The 22,514-nt window shown below is 28.4% G+C and overlaps 4 protein-coding genes across 10 annotated transcripts in view; all 4 read right to left on the reverse strand.

The window, feature by feature from the left end:
• Positions 1–301: 301 nt before the first annotated feature.
• On the reverse strand, positions 302–2,855 carry LOC126859406 (uncharacterized). The gene is made up of 7 exons (XM_050610687.1): positions 2,559–2,855; positions 2,137–2,402; positions 1,616–1,975; positions 1,090–1,345; positions 897–965; positions 705–791; positions 302–388 (listed from the first exon to the last, which is right to left on the reverse strand). Exons 1-7 carry the CDS (start codon positions 2,853–2,855, stop codon positions 302–304), a joined length of 1,422 nt encoding a protein of 473 aa, XP_050466644.1.
• A 3,395-nt stretch (positions 2,856–6,250) lies between these two features.
• Positions 6,251–7,060, reverse strand: LOC126848278 (helix-loop-helix protein 1-like). Its single transcript, XM_050589044.1, has 3 exons — positions 7,002–7,060; positions 6,748–6,951; positions 6,251–6,652 (listed from the first exon to the last, which is right to left on the reverse strand). The coding sequence occupies exons 1-3, from the start codon at positions 7,058–7,060 to the stop codon at positions 6,499–6,501; spliced, it is 417 nt and encodes a 138-aa protein (XP_050445001.1). The 3' UTR covers positions 6,251–6,498.
• Positions 7,061–13,198: 6,138 nt separating this feature from the next.
• On the reverse strand, positions 13,199–17,724 carry LOC126848218 (vasoactive intestinal polypeptide receptor 2-like). Its single transcript, XM_050588908.1, has 10 exons — positions 17,653–17,724; positions 16,523–16,599; positions 15,597–15,949; positions 14,907–15,001; positions 14,641–14,803; positions 14,120–14,276; positions 13,906–14,036; positions 13,732–13,823; positions 13,518–13,656; positions 13,199–13,438 (listed from the first exon to the last, which is right to left on the reverse strand). Exons 2-10 carry the CDS (start codon positions 16,590–16,592, stop codon positions 13,199–13,201), a joined length of 1,440 nt encoding a protein of 479 aa, XP_050444865.1. The 5' UTR covers positions 16,593–16,599; positions 17,653–17,724.
• Positions 17,725–19,181: 1,457 nt separating this feature from the next.
• LOC126848284 (probable beta-hexosaminidase fdl) overlaps positions 19,182–22,514 on the reverse strand; it is a 37,374-nt gene continuing 34,041 nt past the window's right edge. For all 7 annotated transcript variants that reach the window (XM_050589058.1, XM_050589056.1, XM_050589055.1 and 4 more), the window contains one exon: positions 19,182–22,466. In XM_050589058.1, the coding sequence (XP_050445015.1) occupies positions 22,319–22,466 (148 nt within the window). In that variant the 3' untranslated portion in view covers positions 19,182–22,318. The remainder of the gene's footprint in view (positions 22,467–22,514) is intronic.

Consider the following 22,514-nt stretch of genomic DNA (forward strand, 5'->3'; position numbering starts at 1 on the left):
ATTAAATATCTTACACAGTCTATTAAAAATAAAAGAGATTCTATTGAATATTTAAAATAAAATAATTTTACATTGTTTTATTTTACATAACTTTTATATTTACGATTTAAATATAACATTTGATATACATTAATTTTTTCATAATTTAAAGTATAATAAATCATAAATAAATCATAAATATGTCATAAATAAGTCATAATTTAAAATAAAAATTCTAACATAATTTTTTATATCAATATGTCTATTCCTCTTAAATATAATATATATATTAAATATGCACATTTTATAATTAAGACTTTTATTATGCATTTTGAATAGTTTTATTCGATTCCAATGAGTTGCTCACTTGAATCATAATAACCAAATAAGTTGTTACAGCTTTCAACATCTATAAACAAGAAAAACATACATGTATATCCGAGTGATGTTATAATTTATAAATATATATATATATATATAGAGTAAAAATTATATGATATTAAAAATTATTTAATACATATTTTTCATCTATAAATATTCTTTTTAATCTTATTTTTAAATTTTATTTTTAATCAAAATGGAATTATGAAAGTGACTATCTATTTTAAGAAATGTGAAAAATATTAATTTTTTAAAATATATATTTATATATTTTGTTTTTAAAGAATCAATAAGATTATTGATACAGAATTACTTTATAAAATAACATTAATTTATGTACAAACCATAGTTAGAACATGATTATCTAAAGAAATACCATATGCGCTAAATTTCACCGGATTTTGTAATATTTGAATTCCAAATTGCTGAATCTGAAATAATTATGGATGATAATTAATATCATAATTATAGTAATTAGTATCATAATTATAATAATGATATAATAATTAAAAATGAAAGATATACATATATCGCACCTCTTCTTGCACACCAGATTCTGTGTCGCATCCATAAATCGAATAAATTATCTCGATAGTTTTATTTCCCTACACAAATATAAATATTAATATTATCCTTCACAAATATAAATATTTATTTTTCTACACAAATATAAATATAAATATTACTAATTAAATTTTGAATAAAATAATAAAATGCAAAATAAATTACCTTATCAGCCGCATGTTTGCAAACGCGACTTAAAAATATAATTTTTAGTAAATGAAAACTATTCACTATGATCGTCACAGCTGTTTGCTGCAACAAACTGTCTGTGATTTTGTATTGTGGCGCAATATATCGAATGTATATATTGTAGAGAGATCCAGTGAGAAACATAATAATCACTGCTATCTCGAAAGCTGTCTGTACACCGAGGATAAAACATACTGTTTTTGCTACTTTACATAATTGTAGGTGCACCTGTCTAAAAAAAAAACATCTTTTTAATAGCTATGTAAGAAATATTTTTATTTAAAAAAAACTTTTTATAAATCTCTTTTTCCTCTCTCTCTCTCTCTCTCTCTCTCTCTCTCTTTTGCAAAGTTTTGTTTTACAAAAAAAATTTAATTTAGATATTTAAAGTGTTTCATACAAAAATTACAGATTTTAATCTCATATATTTATTTGTTTGATTGACTAGTATTTTTTATAAAAATTATTTTACAACAATTTACTTTATAATTTCTATACTCACTTGATTATTTGTAACAGGTATTTACGCTTCTGACATTCCGTTAATACGGAATTCTGTTGTTGAGATCGATTTTGAAATTTTCCTTGAAACTGTTTCTGAAAATGAGATGGAGAATCTTGATTGGAAAATCTCGATTGAATCTGCAATTTTCGTTTTTTTGATATAAAAATATTTTCTTTAGATTGTATCTGTTGACACCATTGAGATAACATGTTTATGGAAAACGAACATCGTTGCTCATCATCCATGATTTTAGTATAATCTTGCATTTCAAAAAAGCCTAATTTTATCTTTTTTGTCGATAACATTGAATGTTCATGTAAGAGTTGGTTGATCAAATCAAATCTCATTTGTAAATATCTGCGTAACAATATGTGTTAAACATTATTTTTTTTTTAATTCTAATACATATTATTGTATTAAATAATTGGGATATTATTTTTTCACGTACTAATTTAAAAAAATAATACATATTTGATTAAAATAAACTTCTAAATTGTTTATAAAGCCAGTTAACATACTTTACAAATATGTAGAAATCAAAAATGCTAATGGAATTGACAGCCAGTCCATACGAATATACCACTAGTGTGCCGATCGTAGTATATAAATTTGAATGCAATCGCATTACAATGAAAACCACAATGCAGGTACAGAAATTGAATGTAAACCAGGTGGTCATTACTCCGATCGTTATAAAATATATTCTATCATAGTTCACAGTTGATCCAAGCTGTCGCAATGTTTCGTCGATTTCAAAGATATGTTTATAGCAATCGTTGAACTTCTGCACAAATGTTAATTTATACGATACAAAGGTGCAAAATTAAAAAAGAAGTACATATAGTTTGTCGAATAATACACCAATCGCTCGAGTTAATATTTTTTTTATCTCATTTCATTTACAGGATATTATATACTACATAATTTCACACTCGCTTACCTTCGAGTACCACCAGCCCAGCAACAATTTAACGAGAGTCAAATAAATAATAATATTGTTCAACATTGTGTACAAAAAATATTCCAACTTCAATAATTTAATATCCATATAATATTCTTCTGTCCAATACAACGAGCCATTACAGTACAAACAATAAAGAAACAAAAGATAGATCAGGCTGAGTATAGGTCTTGGCTGACCACGATATTTAAAAACACGAAGTCCCATTAAATTGTTCAGAGTTATCACTGGTGCTATCGCTTCGGTCAAGCATTTTGGATGCGCAAATAGCTTCATAATTCCTTTCTTCGCTGTACAACGTTATTCGATTAAACGTTCAGTTACACGGTTGAAACGGTTCTTGTTTTTAATTTGCAGCTGATCAAGCATCTGACATATTCAAAATCAGATAAATGCATGATTAATTATAGCACGATGATATGAGGAAATAAAATATTATTTTCTATCAATTTTCACATTAATTTATCAACATCTAATTACAAAACGAGCATTTTGCAAACTTAGACAAAACGATTAATTTAATTTTGATGAAAAAATTTCTCTCTTGACAAAACTAATCATTTTACAATATTTGACCAATAATTTATTTATTTCCCACATTTTAATATATCTATACATATATACTTTTATTTACTTTATATCTTTTCTTTACTTTATATTTACTAGCATTATTTTGATATTTTGAATATTATATTAGCTTTATTATATACACTTGATTAATCTATCTCCCCACTTATGTAATCAGTGTGCAGCGTGTTATATACTTGACTATTATAAGTCGACTTACACAAATATTTAATGTCTCAGATTAGTATTGTCACTTTTTCACTGCACTTTCTTTCTCAATTTCCCATAATTTATAAGTTAATAATCTACCTTTGTTGAGCAAAAAAACTGAGAAGCACATGAAAGCTCATAGAGTATTGTCACGCAGAATGCAGGTGTGCTAAACGAGTGAATGAGAACAAACGAGTCGCGGACTTTGAAGCGATCTATTATATATCCACAGAGACTGACCGCGAAGCAGGGAGTAATTTGTTGTACAAACAACCCCTCGCCTTTATTACCTTAATGTGTCATAAAGTATTGTCAAACTCGATGACGACATATGTAACAATTACTGGAAGAAGATTGCACATTTGGTCGTTATTAAATATGCAGATATTGCAAGGGAGGTATCAGGATAAAGATACAAATAAATTAATTGCAATCCATAAATTTATTATACGATGTAAGAAATCCAAAAATAAATACATTGGGGTAGATCAAAACATGCTATCGCAATTTTTAATAAAGACAATTCTTATTATGTTTCTCTACGAACAGAATTTCTTACATTACATTGTAAGCTATTTCTGGAAAATTATTAAATAATTTAAAAGCGGGACTTATATGCAGGGAGGTCGAGGATTGTGATAAGCTGATGTATTAAAGAGATATAGATGAAAATTATATTTTTTTTTATAATATATTTCTTGTTGAATACTACGATACACATCTAATAAAAATCATACATGCTAATTATACACACTAAACACATTATTGTGTAACATGAGATAACTGCAAAATTATTATTAAAAGAAAAAAGTAAAATTATAATATATAAAAAGTTATATATATATATATATAAAACTAATAATTATATAAAAAAGATATCACATATATACACGCGCGCACACACACACACATACCTATGAATAGTAAGTAAACAAATTAATAAAAATTGTCTAATTGTATTCGCTCGATCAATATTTTTTATTGCTTATCCGTGAAATGTACAGAGATCAATTTTTTCACATAATGGTTCACTTATATTGTCACATTATCCTTTGTCCACTTTTATACTATTTATTAATCTCTTTACATATTTGATGAAATATGGACTCGCATGATAGTGTTGTCTCTTTATTACGTAATATAAAGTGTTGATTTTTGCCGAAATGAGATAATCTAATTTGCTTAACTGATTATACATGGTTTTTCTTTCTGCAAAAAAACGAATAAACGAGTTCTGTCAATAATGATATATCAATTTCACTTTTTATTTAATTTTTTATTTCTGTTTTCTGTTTCATTCTCATTACTCTTACAATATCAAAAAATTCCTGCTTTATTAGATGTTATAAAACAATTATGTACAATTTATATACAAAAAAAATCAACTTTATTTATCGTTTATACAATAAATAAATAAATATTATAGAAAACCGATACAAAAAAAAAGAGAAAGAGTGAGTAAGAGATTCGAAATTACTCTTAAAAAATATTTGTAAAGTGAATTAATCAAAAATATTAAAGTTCTCTCGAAAGCATTAAAGTTTATTGTTGCCTTTTTTCCGTGTTTAGCTTTTTTTGCTATGCTTTGCAAACAGCTGTCATTATCGAGATTACATATTTTGACAGGTTGAGAGAGAAAGTAATAGCAATATAAGAATTTTATTTGTGTAGTACAAGAAAGTTTAATATTTTTGAAGAACAAGAAAAATTCTAACATACTATTTTCGTAGTTTATAAGTATATGGTTGTTACTGCAAAAATTTTTAATAACTCAGAGTGATCAAGCGCTCAGCAGTGATTTTCAGCAGAGTGATTATATCGTTTTTAATTTGTGGTTTTATTTATTAAATATACATTTTATATTAAATATAATATATGTGTGTGTCTGTCTTCGAAGCACGAAAAAATTTATAACTTATTTTGTATGATTGTAGTTTATATTTTAAATTATGTATAATTCCGTAGATTAAATATTATGTGTTTATATACATTATTAAATAATTAAATATTTTTATACATCGAGACAAAGACAATTGTTTTTAATTTTGAAGTTTTTAAATTAGGGTTTATTAAATAATATATTAAATAATGTAAAAAGAAATAAATAGCGTGCACTTTGTAATATATTCTAATAATTGTAAAATTTGTTAAAATTTAATTTAATTTAATTTAATTAATTACAAATAATTCTAGTTTAGATATTCAATTTTTTACGGAAACGAGTATTCTAATTCATCTATCTTTTTTTTGCAGGTCAATTATTCGCAATTAATTAATCAATCTTACGAAAATCTCCGAGCGATCGAGTCGAATCAGTAAAATCACATGTGTAGAGAACCGGGGAACGAAAGATGCAAGGCGACGATCCGTGAAGTTGGTCTCCTCATCGGCAATTCCATTCTTTTTCACTTAAGCACGAGCCGTATAATCGACGGCGATCGGATACGCGGCCGGACTGTTGAGGGTTCTAGGAGTATTTGGAAGAACGCGGAGGGAATAGACGTCCCATGGGGAGCTGTTCCATTGTTCCGAGGTGGCCCACTAATCCTCAGGAATCGAAGAGATTCGACAATATCGACGATAAAAACAGCGCGATCCGGCAGTTTGTGCAACTCGTATAATTTAGCAAGGGTCATATATCTTGAGCCAAATATATCGAATAATAACAAAAATTTTTTTATTGGACGATTAAACATGTTCTAATCGATTAAAAATTTTTTAGAATCCAACGGAAGATGATTTTGCATAAACAAAAGTTTGCACAAGTGCAACTTGATAAATGCAAGCGTACACTTGATGATTATCGCAACACACGTTGACATTCTTCTAAAGTATTATATTATAATACTATCATTTATATGATTATTAAGGTAATCTTTATTTTTCTATTATTTTTTTATTGTTGTCTTATTGTTCTTGTCACAAAATAAAAACTATATATTAAACTTTTCTGTTACCTTTTCAGTGTTTTATGTTTTTAATTGTGTGCTAAAATTTCTCTACTTTTATAATATAATTAAGTAAATATTCTTTTTTTTTTAATTTTAGAGAAATGATTGTTCGTTTTATCCACAATTGGAATAAATTAATCATCGTGACTGTTTCAGGTTCTTCATTTTCGTTCATCGAGATACGCACAAGTTCAAGCTTGGAGGACATGATTTAGATAAGCGATATAGCAGATTGCCAGTCGAAGGATCTCGATTTTTGAGAGCTTCTTGTCCGGTGGCAATGTCGGCAGCAATTTTCGCAATTCCGCGAACGCCGAGTTGAAAGCTTCCACTCTGACTCTTTCCCTGGATGGAATAAATAACGTTGTCTTAAGCAGTTAGCATCTCACATATTTGCGTTTGCATGAAATATCACAATTCTGCGCTTGTTGTAGCCTTACCGAGTGGCATGTGCGGTTCGATACTTCTGGGTGGCTCTTCTTCGCCTGCGTCTCTCCTCGCGCGACAAAGTGCCCGAACCTGGAGCGCTTACCCCGTTGACGGCGATGCCGTGGCCGCCGTTCGCCATAGATACCGCTCTAGCCTCGCTCGCGAAATCGCAATTGAAGCTCTTCATGTGCCTCGACTGCGATACGAGAATGTTCCTTTCAAAGAGATTTAGTCTGATTTGTTTCACGAAAGATTATCTTCTCACCTATGTCGCTCAAGATCTTCGCAGAATACACCTATTCGGGATGTGATTTCGCTTTCCATAGCACGTGGCTGTAATTATAATTGTAATAACTATTGATGGGGTATAAAAGCTAACACAGGTAACTAGGCAGCAAAATTGATTTTGTTAACGTTATCACCAGCAACGTACTTCGTCGCACAATTCGCGACTTTAATTTTAGAAACACTTATCCGATTAGTATTTTTAATTTTATTAATTGCTTGATAATCGATCATTTTATCATTACTTTTTGTGCTAAGAAAAAATTGATTTCAAATTTATCACATAATTTATCGTTAAAAGTACGATTATGTGTATAATATCAAACTTATTTTTCATCTAATTCTTTTATAGATTGATATGCTTGTGACATTTTATTCATTGTGCAATTTTTAAACAAGATACATTAAAATACATTATGTACGTAATATAAATAACATATTAAAAAAATATTATTATCGCTAATTGACAATTTCATGTCTTTTTTAGTATATAAAAAATTTATATCATTATAACGATTAAATAAATAATAAACAATTTTATTACATTGGTAAGACTCTTGGGAATTGCAAAAACTGCAGCGCAAAAGGGTTGATTCGAAGAATATATTGGGGGTTGGTCGGCGATAATTGGATGGCCAAATATTTGTGAAGCACACACAACCGTAACTTATGTAACAGAAGTATGGTCTCACGATAAAGAATAAAACCGTAAATAAACAAGTTTCTAGAAAGCAAGATATTAAAAATATTTGGTATTTGCCAATATACGAAGAAAAGCATAAATTTTTTTGCCGAATTTTATCGTGTCATCGAAGCAGTCTCGGTTTGATGCCGATTTATGGGAAAGATGTTGCATTATTAAGAGAAATGCGGTTCACTCTCTGCATAAGTGTGCGCGTTCTTTCATCAAGTATTGACGAAAAGCAATCCCGGGTCTAGTTCGATCTGATTCTCATGGTAAACCGGCAATTTGTATGAGCGTTCGCGTTTCTCTCTCTTCCTCTTCGATTTTTTCCTTTAATATTTCAGATTTCTTTAAGATTTCAGGCGACAAGTCTTCCTGACGCTTCTTATAATATTTATCGTGGCACTACTATCCAATCAAATCGATACGATTCCCTATGGATTTTTTTATTTTTACTACTCGTACTTTTTTAAATCCAATTTTGTAGAGAAAGCATCTTGTAAAAAATTTGTAGAAAATTTTATATTTATACTTTATATATAAAATTTACACATACACTCTCTCACTCTCTTTTTCTCTCTTAAAGCTTTATACATAATATTTATATTAAAAGATTTGTAATCTCATTGTACATAAACAACAATTTAATTAATAAAAAAGAATTACATAATAATAAAAATTTATCTTTAATTAGTATTGGAAATTAAGATTAAGATTTATAACAATTTAATTCTAGGAATTTTTAAAAATGTTGAACAATACAATAAATTAAATTTTTAATATTTTTTGTAAAGTAACGTTCTACATCAATACAGATTATTGTATGTATTGTTATATAATAATTAAATATGTCATTTTCTTATTTATTTTTACTCACCACAAGTCTAGGATAGGAAAATCTTCGAAATCGTCTCATCCGATTTGATTTGACAATATCATTCTTCTCTCACTTATCTCATATTAAATAATCGCACATAAAATCTTATCCAATCACTTTCTATTAATTTCAGCACAAATTCGCAGATTTTTCAAAATATCCCACTCCACTGCAAAAACTGCAAAATGGCTCGTCTATCTATCGAATCTGGATCGCGATTAAATCGACCTCGATTGTTAAACTTATCCACGGCAATAAGATTGCCTTTGGCAATATCTCGATCTCCCGGCTTCAACGAGATCGTCGGAACAGACAACGGCAGCATCCCTGTCGGAAAAAGGGAAGGGCAAATTTTGGTTATAGTCTAGCTCGCGGGTAGGGGTTGTTTCATCCCCCGTAACCACGCCCTTGGTCCCGGTGTTGTAGGCTCCGTCACCCTCCCGTTTTCCCAGCATCCCTGACGAGCACCCCGAGTATTCTCCAATAGACAACCGAGAGATATCCCGACAATCCCGCCCCGACACCTGATGCCACGTCGCCATTCCGCCGCATTTCGCAATTCACGTGACAGTATTTTACAGCTTCCCGGATACACCGTTTTATCGATCATTCGTTGTCTCGTCACTAAAATGCAAGTTCTTTTTTTGGAAAATTTTTTGTTCCCCTTTTTTAGGAGACGATAATATCTTAATGCTAAATACAAATGAAAGCAAGTAATTTTCTTAGATTATTTTTTATATCAGCTTATCTCGTCTATTTTTTATCTCGTTGGAAGAATCTTTCGTAGAAGATATTAAATTTCAGGTGTTTTGCAGATTATCTCGATTACAAACATTTCGTATTGTTAATATCTTTAATTGAATAATAACATATTTAATTTGCGTGATTAAAAGTCATTGACACGGCTTTCTTTTGTTGCATCGGTGATAAAATCAAAATATTGTCAGACGTGAAAAAATAAATTTCATAGAAAGTTTAATTGACGACGAGAAGACACAACTATACTATTCAAGATATGGAAAAATATGGGAACGCGCATAAAATTTTTTCCGATTAAAATCGCAAATTGAATAGTTTATGCAATTATGAGATCAAAATATATTGTCATATATACTCTCACATATACACATATACACACAATTTCTTTCATAAAAAGAATTTTAATTTTTTATTTTCTTTATAAGATTATGACATTCATTTAGTATCTAAAAGATGTTGTAAGAACAAGGAAGAAGAATAATAAACCGCGAAAAAGAATAGATTATCGGAGTAATATAGATTTCTTCAAAGGATCAGGTGGCAGACGGGTCGCATCTGTGCCATTCGACTATAATAATAATACTCACATGTTCCATTGCAGAATCTCTATATAAAATTAGAACCCATTCGTTTTCGTATTTCAAACATATTCTTACATATAGTTAATTTCTTTATATTATTATAAAACGCATTTATAAAATATTTCGTTATCAAAAAAAAAATAAAATGGGAAATGATTGCTAGCAAAAAGCTATCAAAATAAAAAAAAATATTTTACAATTTTTACCTTTATATGTTTATACGTTTGAAAAAATTTCAAATAAATAAATCGGGATTATAAAAAGAATTAAAGTATCATAAAATAATATGATTTTTAACATTTTCATAAAAAAATAATTATAATTAATATTTTTTCTAATTAATGTTAAAAACTTTTAATCGTGAATATTTCTTGAAATCAACTGCAAAAAACCAAAACAAAAAATCAATATTTTACAGGGAGATTTCAGGTAATTATAAATATTTTGATAAATAATTTTTAATAAATAATTTTTAAACAGTGGATCTAAATCAAGTTTTGCACAAATATTTATTAGAGTTTTGTTAATACATGTGATAATTTTTATTTCACTGTCAATGTTTTTTTCTTGTCGTTAATAAGTGCTACAATACACGATTTTCCATAACAATCAAGACAAACTTTAAATTTCAATCATTTCTTTAAATCGCTAAAAGAATTATGTTCAGATTTTGCCCAGATACTCGTTATTACAAGAAATAATAGAAAAATTTACGAGATTTTCATGTTTTTGTCAATATTTCGACATATGACATCATATACATCCTTAAGTTCAATCAAATCTATCTTTTTTCTTATAGAATGCACTCAATGAATTGTCTTATGTACATATATGACGTATTTGATATCATCATGATCAAAGAAGAAAAAAGATAGACCAATCCTCACTCTAAACTGCGGGACCCGCAATCATGCAAATTAGTCAATCGGACTTTAATCTACTTTCAAGCCGAACGTCAGAACGTCACGCAATCAACACCTATCTTAGAAATTACACGCGGGGAGGGGTTGACGCGTGCAGCCAGCACGCTATAACAAGAAGTCACGTGCATGTGCACGCGTGGATACAACCGATTCACGACACAATAATCAAGTACGCAGCACACGCCCTATGACATACATATTCCACATATTCGATTAATGTGTTTTGCGGTCATCCCAAATGTCATGAGATAGTTCACACCTTGTTACTACGATGACAGTTCCTTTCACACAAACCCTTTGGTTTCTTCCCATTCCTTTTTTTTTGTCAAGCATATACTTTTATTAATAATATATCTTATATATAATCATCGATATCAAATATTATTAATATAAATGTAAAATTCTAATATATCTAATATATTATCTAACGTCTATATATGTTAATTAATTTCTTTTAATATCGTTAGATTTGTATAAGAAATAATGACATTGCAAACATTTTATTTTCAATCTTTGTCTCATTTGACTTACAGTTTATTATTATTGCAAATATAATAAATAACTTTGTTATTTAATATTAAAGATTAAATATTAAAGATTTAAAGATTAAATATATTTTGCATAAGCTGAATTTATATACCTATAAATTAAAAAATTTTTAAAAATTAAAATGTAGAATTATGTGAAAATAATCCCCGATTTCTTAATTAGCATGACATTATTAGTATAATATTGCGTGCATATTATTATTGTGATAATTGTTATTAAAAATTTGTCAAATTAAACAATTATCAATTATTTTTATACTATAATAAGATAGTATCAACACATAATATAGAATTCTATTTTATTTTATTAAAATTTTATTTAATTTATTACATAATGCAATTTAGCAGAAACATACTTCAATTTATATTCCATACAATACAAAAAAATAATAAAAAGCGATGAATTTATATCTATGATAATTGAAAAAAAAAATAAAGTAAACGAAACTATGAAGCGGCGGCAGCACAAACAAGCGGCAAGTGAGCCTTATATAATCGATACTGAATGGTAGATTTTACCAAGGGAACATAACGTATACTATAGCCTGCTCTATAGCCTTACCTTCATAAGATTAAACTTTCAAAATTATGACTATTCATATATTTCCATATGCTAATAAAAAATGATTTAAACTCACAAGATAATATAAATAAACATTCAGGTCAGCGGGCATTTATACAAATAATTTAATAATAATTAAAAAAAAAGATGATCTCCTATGTGTCATACATAAGGATTATAAATGTAGATACTATTTAGTTTATTTTATCTCATTACGTAATTAAAAATTATTTTTATAAAAATTATGAAAAAATATAATTAAAATGAATGCAGTATTATACTGTAAGCATTGTAGTCTTTATAAAATCCCCTTTTAAAATTAAAAGGCAAGAAATAAATAAATATCTATCTATTTAATTAAAATTAATATTATTTATAAAAGAAATAAACTTAAATTTGTTTTTATAATAAAATTAATAAGAGCTCGACAAATTATTTTTCAGTGTTAACAATTCTTAAGAATACCAAAATAAAAGATATTTATCAAAGTAACTTTTCATTTTTCAAGAGAAATAAAATTATGCACAACAAATTATTATTTTTAAGTGTTAACTAACAACAAATTATTATTTTTGGGGGTTAACTATAACATAAAAATATTGAAAGTTTTTTTTTCAATTTCGTGGATTACTACCTAAAACTAAATAAAAAAATGTGAAAAAAACTCTATATCCTCCAATATTTAAGAGAAATATATCTTTATTATATTCTTCTATGACACATATGAAAAATTGTGATCTCCGAAACATGGAAGTTTATTCTATTATAATTATTATGTTTTCATGTAGTTTTAACCGTATTTTTAAATCAAAAAATATGGAAATAATTAATTAATTAATTAATCTTAATTAATTAATTTTTCATTCTCATACATATACACATATTTACAAAATTATTTAATAATAATTCTAATTATCCGTTTTTTCAAAATCATTTAAATCAAAATTGTACACATACTTAATATTTGAACTGTGAAATATGCTGCTCAGACAAGCTTTTATTGATAAAATAATGCACAGCGCAGTATCGAGATAACCGCATCAGCGGAAGAGAAGCAACAATACTTGCGAATAACGATTTAACATGTCTTTTGTAAGAATGGATTTTCAGTCCATATGATTTTTTTGTTATAATGTTTGGATTTTGGTTATATTTATTTGTAAATATTTTTTTATAAGTAGATTATATATACATAAATTTTACATAAAATTTTATTTAACATTGATAAACAGTTGATTAAATCTATTTAACATCTTTAATCGACAGTTTTTTCATGACTATAATCGCGAAATTTGTGCTGTCATCGCCTTCAGATCGATGCTGCTTTCGATTCATTCCGTCCTTCAAATTTCTCGGTAAATCTCGATGCCCAGATATGAAAGAATCGACCTCTTTCTTTGATCGTCGAGCCCTCCATGCTCGTCGCATTTCCGCTCTGACTTCGCCGTTTAGCAAACAATATAATAAAGCCACGAAAGCACCCTGGAATAGTAAATATTATGAATGTATATGTGAATTATATAAAAAAATAAATTACTTTTGTATTACGATGAATAGATACTTGAAAGGACGCAAATAGTTGATCGCAAAAAAGCCAGATGAGTTCGATCCGGTAATCTTTATGATAAGATAATCCAAGGAAGAAAGTATAATGTATTCCGAAGAGTGGTACCAAAACCATAGTCGATTTTGCCCATCTCCTGTATTAAAAATGAAATTTTTACTTCATTCTAGTACGTATTATAGAAAAGTTAATCAAAATTAATATAACTAACTTGTATTTCATTTTTTTCCGTTGAAGATGCACTGATGTCTTTAGTTTTACAAGCAGGACACGCACGATGTTAAGGAATAATAGAAAATTGAACTAAACGAGGAAAATTGTATAGATAATTTTAAATATTTATACACTTCAAATCGAGACATGCTGTAAAATGCAACTAACATACCAAAATAGATATAATAATTGGTATTCTTATGACAAGGAACAATAAAGGATTGTCATGTGTGGTCCAGCAGAGAGTGTCTTCGATAGTTGCGCGTATTATAATCCATGGCACTACTACTAAGACGGGAAGACCTGTTTAACAAAATTAAATTTGAATAATATATGATAACATTCTAAAGATTTTTGAACAAAATCTTAAACAAAATCTAGCTCACCCCAGCCTAACAGAATATACAGAGCTATTGTACTGGTGTCGGCACATAGCGCCTTGAAAACTAAATTATGTAGATACAGCCCTTCCATCAAGATCCATGAGTAATTTGCCACGATAAAATATTGCCACAGACTCGTAATAGCCTTACAGATCCACATCTTGCAACATTGATTAGTAAAAATTAGAATTATCAGTAACAGAGTTTAGAAAAGATAAAAATAAGAGACAAGACAAATAACTTAAAATGTACATACAGCTCATAATTTAAAGTCTTTATACTACATCAATCTATACTATATCAAAAAAAATATTGCAATGTAAATTTGCAATTAGTATGATAACTATAGTCTCATCTTATTGTTAGTTTATAAATTCATCGAAAATCATTAAATGTAAAAGTACAAAATGTTAATATAAAAAACCAATTGTATAATTGGGAAAAAATAAGTATATTATTATCGAGGTATTAATAGTTAATCGTATTAGAAAAATAATAATTGACAATTAATCAATATCCTTTACACTGCGTTCGTTGATAAAAGCACTGTTTCCGACAAAGACGATATTCCAAGCCATTCCAATTCCATCAATAAAAATCCAATCCTTCAGAAGTGCCATGAAAGCTCTCATGATAAAGGACACAAACAGATGCATGTGCAATCTATTTCTAGGATTCCTGAGCTTCCTATGTAATGGAATAAACGTTAACAATGAATGGACGCATACTCTTAATGAAATTGAAAAGGGAATGATATGTGTGCGTTTATCAACGTGAAAAAGCCACTCACTTAAGTAAGGAAAAGACCACCATGGCGACGATTAGAGTAGTAAATGAAGTGCCGTATCCAATTTGCGATACTATTCTGATAATCGGCAACCATTTCTATCAAAAGCATATAACAATGATAATAATATAATGTACGTTGCGCACAATTAAATAAATTTTATTTTAAATCTATTACGTTTTATTTTACGATTAAAGAAAAAGAAAAATAATATAATTTGATATTTATGTTAATGTCATAATAATACAATGCAATTTCAATTCTGCCGTCATAATTAATCATATATGTATATATGAACAATACATTTTTTTTTATATGTTGAAGGAAAATATTACAGAAAATATACATCTTCATATAATAATATTTATATGCATTATAATAATTATTATTATTAAATAGATATACATTGTTGGCCATTAAAATTGTAACACAATTACTTATATATGTATATATATATATATATATATATATATACATACATATAGAATTGCAATTTTTTAATGACCGTATAATTCAAGTGTGTTTTTGACTCATGTCTAATAAATTATGAAATTATCAATAAGTTATGAATTATTAAAATCTTTAATAAATGTATAATTCTTTATTAATCTGAAACGGCTTAAATAGTGGACTTAATAAATTAAAGTAGGACAATAAAAGAACGGAAAGGGGAAAAGATAAAAAAAAACTTACATTCAGCAGCGAATACTCCGCCATATTATTATACCATCGTGGATAATTCAGTTTCTCAGCACCATTGATCATGTAACGCGTTCTATTCAGTACACAGAGACTGTAGTTGCTCCAGAACACGCCGTCCGAGTTCTGGTACCATTCGCCATTCGACAGACAGACCTTGCTGGCAACCGCCAGTGCTCTTAAATTCTCAGTTGCCAAATCGGTGTATCCCATAATCGAGGCAGGTGGACATGGTAAGGTCGCTATTCCCGGTGCATCAGTGCGCGACCAGCAGAGCAGATCATCGAAGATCGCCGGACATTGATGAATATCTGTTCCATTGCCCTCGTTGACAGTCATATTTGCTTCTGCAAAATTATGATTTTTTTAAATAGTTTTCATCGAAGATATTGTCGCTGGATAAACCGATCCTGGCGGCGGCATATTGACAACATATCGTCAAATATTAACTGATTTATTTAATTTAATTTAACTTATATTTTTAAATACTTATTTTGTGAATATTCTTGATATAATGGCATGATAATAATAATTGTTTAATTTTATTAATCTGAGAAAAACGCCACGCATTAATCGAGTGGACTACTTATACATATATATAATCAATTATTTTTGTCATTTCTGATTAAATTTTCTTTTTTATGTATGTGAAATTTTTTAAACTATAAAAAATTTGAGAAATTTTTATCTAAATATGTACGAGAGAGCATTTATTTCAACAAATATGTATCTTAATTTCATTAAAGCCGATTCTACAATAAGTCATATGTTGTCAGTCGTAAACATATTGACCAACTACAGTCAATTTTTTTTAGAATAATTGATTGCGATTTGGTCAATTTGCTTACGACTAATGACATACGAGTTATTGTAGAACCGAGCTAAGCAATTGTCCATCCAAATAATAAAGTCAGACTTACCTTCTTTAAGAAGCTGCTCGCATTTAGATTTCTGATCGATTAAAAAACGCTCCTCCTCAGCATCGCCCATTCTAACGCTAAAGAAGCAATACGAATAAATCTCTGTTATTTAAATGTTGTCTCTGATTCTACGACAAAATTTTCTCTCTGTCTCTCTATTTACTCCATTCACGATACAAAGAATTATAATCTATGCATCGCAATTGCAACAAATATGATACGTCGTATTAGTCCTTTACGTTATTATTTAAATCAAAGCATTGTTATTTAAATTAAACACACATATATTGTATGATTAAGAACACGTGACACTTTACAATCAATTAGACTAACAATAAGTATAAGTAAAATATATTGTAAAAAATATTCTTCCCCAAACATATCAGATTTTTTCATTCCATCATTATTCTCAATTTTGCATTTTTTTTTATAACATGATAAATTTTATTTGCTCGTTATAAAGATTTTCACGATGCCATTTATGTAAAATAACACATTTATAACTACAAATAAATTAACAAGTTGTTTAGAAAGAGTTCTTAAAAAGAGTTCTATAGAGTTTTGAATTATAATTGTGTGTAATCCTGATGTTTAACTTTTTGAAAATTATGCTGAATCTCGAATCTCTTATGTCAATGATAAATCTTGGATCAATTTTAGACAATGACGTTTGTCATGAGAGTCTTATTCACTCCAAATTATCGTTGAACTTGGTATAGAATGTAGAGTGAAACTGCGGCTTTCTCTCCTTGAAAAAAAAAAAAACATTTCACCAATCGAATAATAGCGACAAGTTTTTATCGTTTCGATATTATAAAAAAAAAAGATACAAGATGCGTAAATGTAAAATCCATTAACTTACATAAAATTATTGTAAATGACAAATAGTAAAAAAATTATTCTTTTTGTATTCTTATACTATTGTCGATAAACCGTAATTTCTTTACCGTATCACTTTGTGTATCTCTCCAAATAATATCAAACCATTCCTTAATTCCTTCGCGCTATCTCTGACAATGAATCATTAATGTTTTTATCACCGTGCATTTATGCAACATATATTTCACTTTATTTTGCCTGCAATTTTATTTTATTACGATCGCAATAATTTTTTTGTCGAGACTACTTACGCTAATAGCTACTCTTTCTTCAGAATGTACACCTACGTGTTCACACGATCGTGGATCTTCTGAAACTTTGGCGAGAGAAAAGACGCCATAAAAATCGGGCGGCTGCGCATTGTATGATCACACATGATCGTATATGATATTTTCCGCCCCTTCCGAACCTTTTTCTCGTAATGACGTAGAGCCAAACTTGAGTAAGTATACATATAGGGCGAGTCAATCGTCTGCCGAGCAAAATGTGTCTGATTGCACATGAGTGAAAAATTCGTAATTTTTAATTGCCATTATATTGTAAAATTTATAAATTTAGTATTTGATCTATTTAAAAGATACGTGCAATAAATTATATTTAAATTATATTTAAAATAAAATAAAAATGTTTGATTTAATTTAATAAATAAAAATGGCATTGGTATTACGTTGAATTAAACAAGTATAACTTTATTTAAATAAATACAATTTACTATATAATTAATAAACAGTCGATATGAAATCAGTGATAGAACAAAAATTACAATCGAAATTGGGTGGAAGATAAAAAGAATTTATTAATGATTTATGACATCAAAACTTATTTGAGTTAATTAATAAAAACGAAATATAATAATATATATCGAGTTTTAAGAACCGAATTCATCGCATTGTCAAACTTTTTTGATAATTATAAATTTTATTATGTCAAATTTTTACAATGCATATTTAAGAAATTTCAATTTTTAATGTATTTTTCATCATTTTTTCGAATTTTTATTCTTTTTATAATGCATATCTTTACTTGATTTTTTTTCGCTTGTAATGAATATCCATCATGCTATCAGTATAATGTGTTTTTGTGAGAATACAAACAAATCACTTACTTGATAAATATAATCCATCAATGACTAATTTCTAAAAGACCTCTTCGGTTGTAATCGTCAATATTGCCTCAAAGGCTAAGGTTGATGGTTTGAATGTCTAATCGTATTACCTGATTTTGTCCTCACTTCCGCATAAACTATATTAAATAAAAATAATATTTCAAAATATAATAGAATATCATGAGGTCTAATTTTCAAAAATATGCTATTCGATATTAATTAGTTTTAGGTAATATAAAAGCAAATTTACTAATAAATATTAATTTTAATTGATTAATTTATACAAATTAAATACTAAAAATATTACATTCTCACAACTTTTATTAGAAAAGATGAGAAGATTATGTATGTGTGCCAAGAACAATAACAATATTAAAATAGTGTGTTGAGGAGTATGTCGTACGACATACAGCGTATCAAACGTCTGCGATTTACGATATGTCAAATGCACTCAAACTTTTTTCTTGAATGAGAGACGCGTATTTTTCATAAAATATTTTATTATATTTAAAATAAAAGTGTAAATATTATATTTAAAAAAAATATTTTTTTTTCTAAGATTTTTCTTCATGACGCCTATATATCGTGCGACAAGCTTTTCATTTAATATATATTATAGCGTATGTTCAACAAGGACATAGGATAATATTCATGGGAAATAAAGAGAATAGCGTGTGATGTATTCAAAATTCATTTTATGTTAAATCCGTGTAGGAGACACGTCATAACAGAGTATATCTTTCTGGGATCAGTTCGGAGAACATATACACACATACATACCCATACACACAAAACTGTGTCTTATTTACATACATTCATCGTTGCGGACCGAAGAGAGTCGCATAACGTAAGTATACGTACCGTAAATATCACCGTTCTAATCGCCATAAATTTTTTGTTGTTTACAAGATCGTGAAACATTTTCGTTATACACATAACGTTATTCCCATATCTATCGAACTCTGTTTCATTCACTGCGATTAAAACGAACACGACATAAGAAATAACCGGAGGAGTAATTCATGTGCGTATACATATAACTGTAATTTTAAAATCTCAATGTCTATATTATTCATCTGATATTATGACATCAAAGATATTACAAATAAAATAATATAATAAAATAATGATACATCATGATATGTATAATAAAATATGTAACATTGTAATATAATATATAACATTGTAATATAACATTGTAATATAATATATAATAAAATATATAATAAATATTATATATTTAATTATAAATATTATATATGTATATATATATATATATATATATATATATATATATATATATAATAAATATATTAATTGTATATTAAATATAACTTAGTAAATGCCACAAAATCATTCAAAAAGATAAGTGCTATCTGATTTAAACAAAAAACTTTTACCATATTATTTTTACTAATTATTTAGTAATTAGTTTTACTAATTATTTATGTTTTATTATTATTTATATTTTTTCGCATTTATATTTTATAGCATCATAATCGAGAATGATTAACATAGACATTTAATACTAATGTTATTGAAATCGCATATATTATATCTGCAAACGCACAAGAAAATTAGCTCCTCTTACAGCCATTGATATCAGTAAGTACAGATATCCCATCATCTTTTTTTTCTAAACTTGCATTACATTATTATTTCATACCCTCATCGTTTCTTGTGAACGTTTCGTCTTTTTGTCTACTTACTTGTCTAAATATCTATCTATCGATTTACCTAATTGGCTAGCTATTCTTCTATCTACATATCTATCTAAATAATATACGTTGCTCCCTACGTCGTTACAAAGTATTTACAAATTTTCGCGGATCACTCGTGTTTCCTTTCTTCATAGGCCATGTTGTACTACACGAAACAAGGGGGACGAATTTTATGTGTGGTTGTTTCTCTGCCATAATTATTCACATCATTTAAATCGTGTCAAAATTATTATAATCGGGTGAGCTTTTTTGCGTTCTATCAGAATATTCATCGCGTGATGAACATTATATTATGAACGCAGGCTTCGATTAAAAGTCACAATATGGTGACGAAATCTCGATGACTCGATATAAATACAGATCATGTAAAAGAAAAACATAAAATAATATAGTACAAGCAATGTGATTTCTTTAAATTTTTAAATCTCAAATTATATAATAAATCAATATTTGAAGTCAGATAAATTAATTGCATTTTTAATTTATGACAATAATTCAGTATATTTTATAGAAAAATAAAATTTGAGAGAAATATATTAGATATATGCCCTGTAATATTAGAGAATGCAATTTGACATAGCTGGTCTAGAATCTTACGTAAATCACCTTTTTCCTAGATTGGAAACATCCTCGAAAACGTATCCTTCATCCTCCGCGCGAGCATAAAAATCATTCGACAATTATACTCTGCCCTGAGCATTTTTGCGTTGAGAGATAAGTAGAAAGTTCGTCAGCGTCGTACGCCGACAGATCAGCGAATCTCACTCATATCAAATGTTCTCATTATACACAATCTGTAATACAGATCAATCATAAATAGATACACACACATACATTCTCTTTCTCTCTTTCTTTCTTTCAATGTCCATATCATGGTATCAACACGACGATGGTGTGCTTTCTTCATTATTTGTCATATCTATACTTTCAATAATATAATTTCGATTTAGAAAGATAAATTACACAATATAAAATTTCTTTTTGTCGTAGCGTCAAGACTAATCGTAAAATCATGATAGTCCGTCGTCATTGGTATCTTAGATTTGTAAATTTTGAGAAATAACGCGACAATAAGCTTCTTACGCATTGATAACATATATGAGACAACGATGCGCCATCTTATCCGATATCATTCGTTGGTTCAAGGACGCTCTCCTTGCTCTAATTTATCAACGGTGTTTTGTCATTTCTCGATATTAGAACACAGCGCGCAATTATCTCAATTTGTCTCAATTACGCATTATCATGCAGTATAATATGATTAAATGATTAATATCCTATAGCAGAGTATCATTCAGAATTTCATCAATTCAATACTGGAAAAAATAAAACATACGATAAATGAAAAACAATTATTGTGCCTAATTTTAAATTTTGCGTCTAATTTTAAAAAAATTCAAAAGTATATTTAGACAGAATATTGTTTAGACATCGAGACTAAAAGATTTGCAATATTTAATGCACAATTCAAACTTGGACACCGTAATAATTAATAATCGCGAAAGCATTTTATCTCGAAACAATTTTTACTTTATGTCTTGACTGCAATTTTTGTTAAGTAGATGTTTATAAAACTAAGCTCCCAAAACATTTTTTAAAAGAAGTTCAATTGTCCTACATTACAAACTATATATTCAGGTTAATACATATCAATTTAAATTCACAACTTATCTGTTGTCGTTTATATAATTTCAGCTTCAGCATTTCTGCGTACATTACACACGCAGAAAGTGCATAAATGAGATAGTTTTTTGACCCATTATTATTCGTGATTATTATTCGATACTATTCAACGAACGCCTCACAAACTTTTTCGGCATTTGCCACATCTCGGGAATGGTGAAAATTCAGCATCGAATGATTTATCGAGCAGGAACGATTGTCAAGTTTGTCGCCGGTCTGTTATCGAGAAATCCCGTGAATCACGAATACGCGATGTAATTGCGCGTCGGACGAAATCGATTTCGACAAGGCTTGTGATAGACATCGTCTTTTCTTAAGGTGTCCCGTTTTCATACGATTATCAGTACTGTAGGTACAGCACTCGTGGGACGGCTGATCGATAGTTCGCGAATTTCTAACGATCAGAGGTCAGAGACATTTACCGGGATTCTGGGAACACCAATACGGCCACATAGATTCTGTCTTGATGCCTCTGCTGTTTAGAACTTCGACGTGAGTAGCCAATCTAGTGTAAACGTTTTCATCCGTGGAGTAACTATTCGTCGGTAAGTCGCTCCTAAAAAAGATTTTTTTCGTGAAAATATTCCTTAAAAATAGTATTTTT

Source organism: Cataglyphis hispanica, chromosome 3, assembly GCF_021464435.1.
Source record: "Cataglyphis hispanica isolate Lineage 1 chromosome 3, ULB_Chis1_1.0, whole genome shotgun sequence".
NCBI classification, from domain to species: Eukaryota; Metazoa; Arthropoda; class Insecta; order Hymenoptera; family Formicidae; genus Cataglyphis; species Cataglyphis hispanica.

Bases quoted from the DNA above. Each gene is read 5' to 3' on its own strand.
- LOC126848218 (XM_050588908.1), bottom strand. From the start codon at position 16,592: ATGGGCGATGCTGAGGAGGAGCGTTTTTTAATCGATCAGAAATCTAAA. The intron at 15,002-15,596 runs GTAAGTTTTTTT...TGCTTTTGATAG, and splicing joins CGGAGTATTCGCTGCTGAAT to AAATGGTTGCCGATTATCAG. The intron at 14,037-14,119 runs GTGAGCTAGATT...TTTGTTAAACAG, and splicing joins GTATATTCTGTTAGGCTGGG to GTCTTCCCGTCTTAGTAGTA.
- LOC126859406 (XM_050610687.1), bottom strand. From the start codon at position 2,855: ATGAAGCTATTTGCGCATCCAAAATGCTTGACCGAAGCGATAGCACCA. The intron at 2,403-2,558 runs GTAAGCGAGTGT...ACATTTGTGCAG, and splicing joins TGGGCTGGTGGTACTCGAAG to AAGTTCAACGATTGCTATAA. The intron at 1,976-2,136 runs GTATGTTAACTG...ATTGTTACGCAG, and splicing joins GATTTCTACATATTTGTAAA to ATATTTACAAATGAGATTTG.
- LOC126848278 (XM_050589044.1), bottom strand. From the start codon at position 7,060: ATGGAAAGCGAAATCACATCCCGAATAGGTGTATTCTGCGAAGATCTT. The intron at 6,952-7,001 runs GTGAGAAGATAA...TCTCTTTGAAAG, and splicing joins GAAGATCTTGAGCGACATAG to GAACATTCTCGTATCGCAGT. The intron at 6,653-6,747 runs GTAAGGCTACAA...TATTCCATCCAG, and splicing joins CGAACCGCACATGCCACTCG to GGAAAGAGTCAGAGTGGAAG.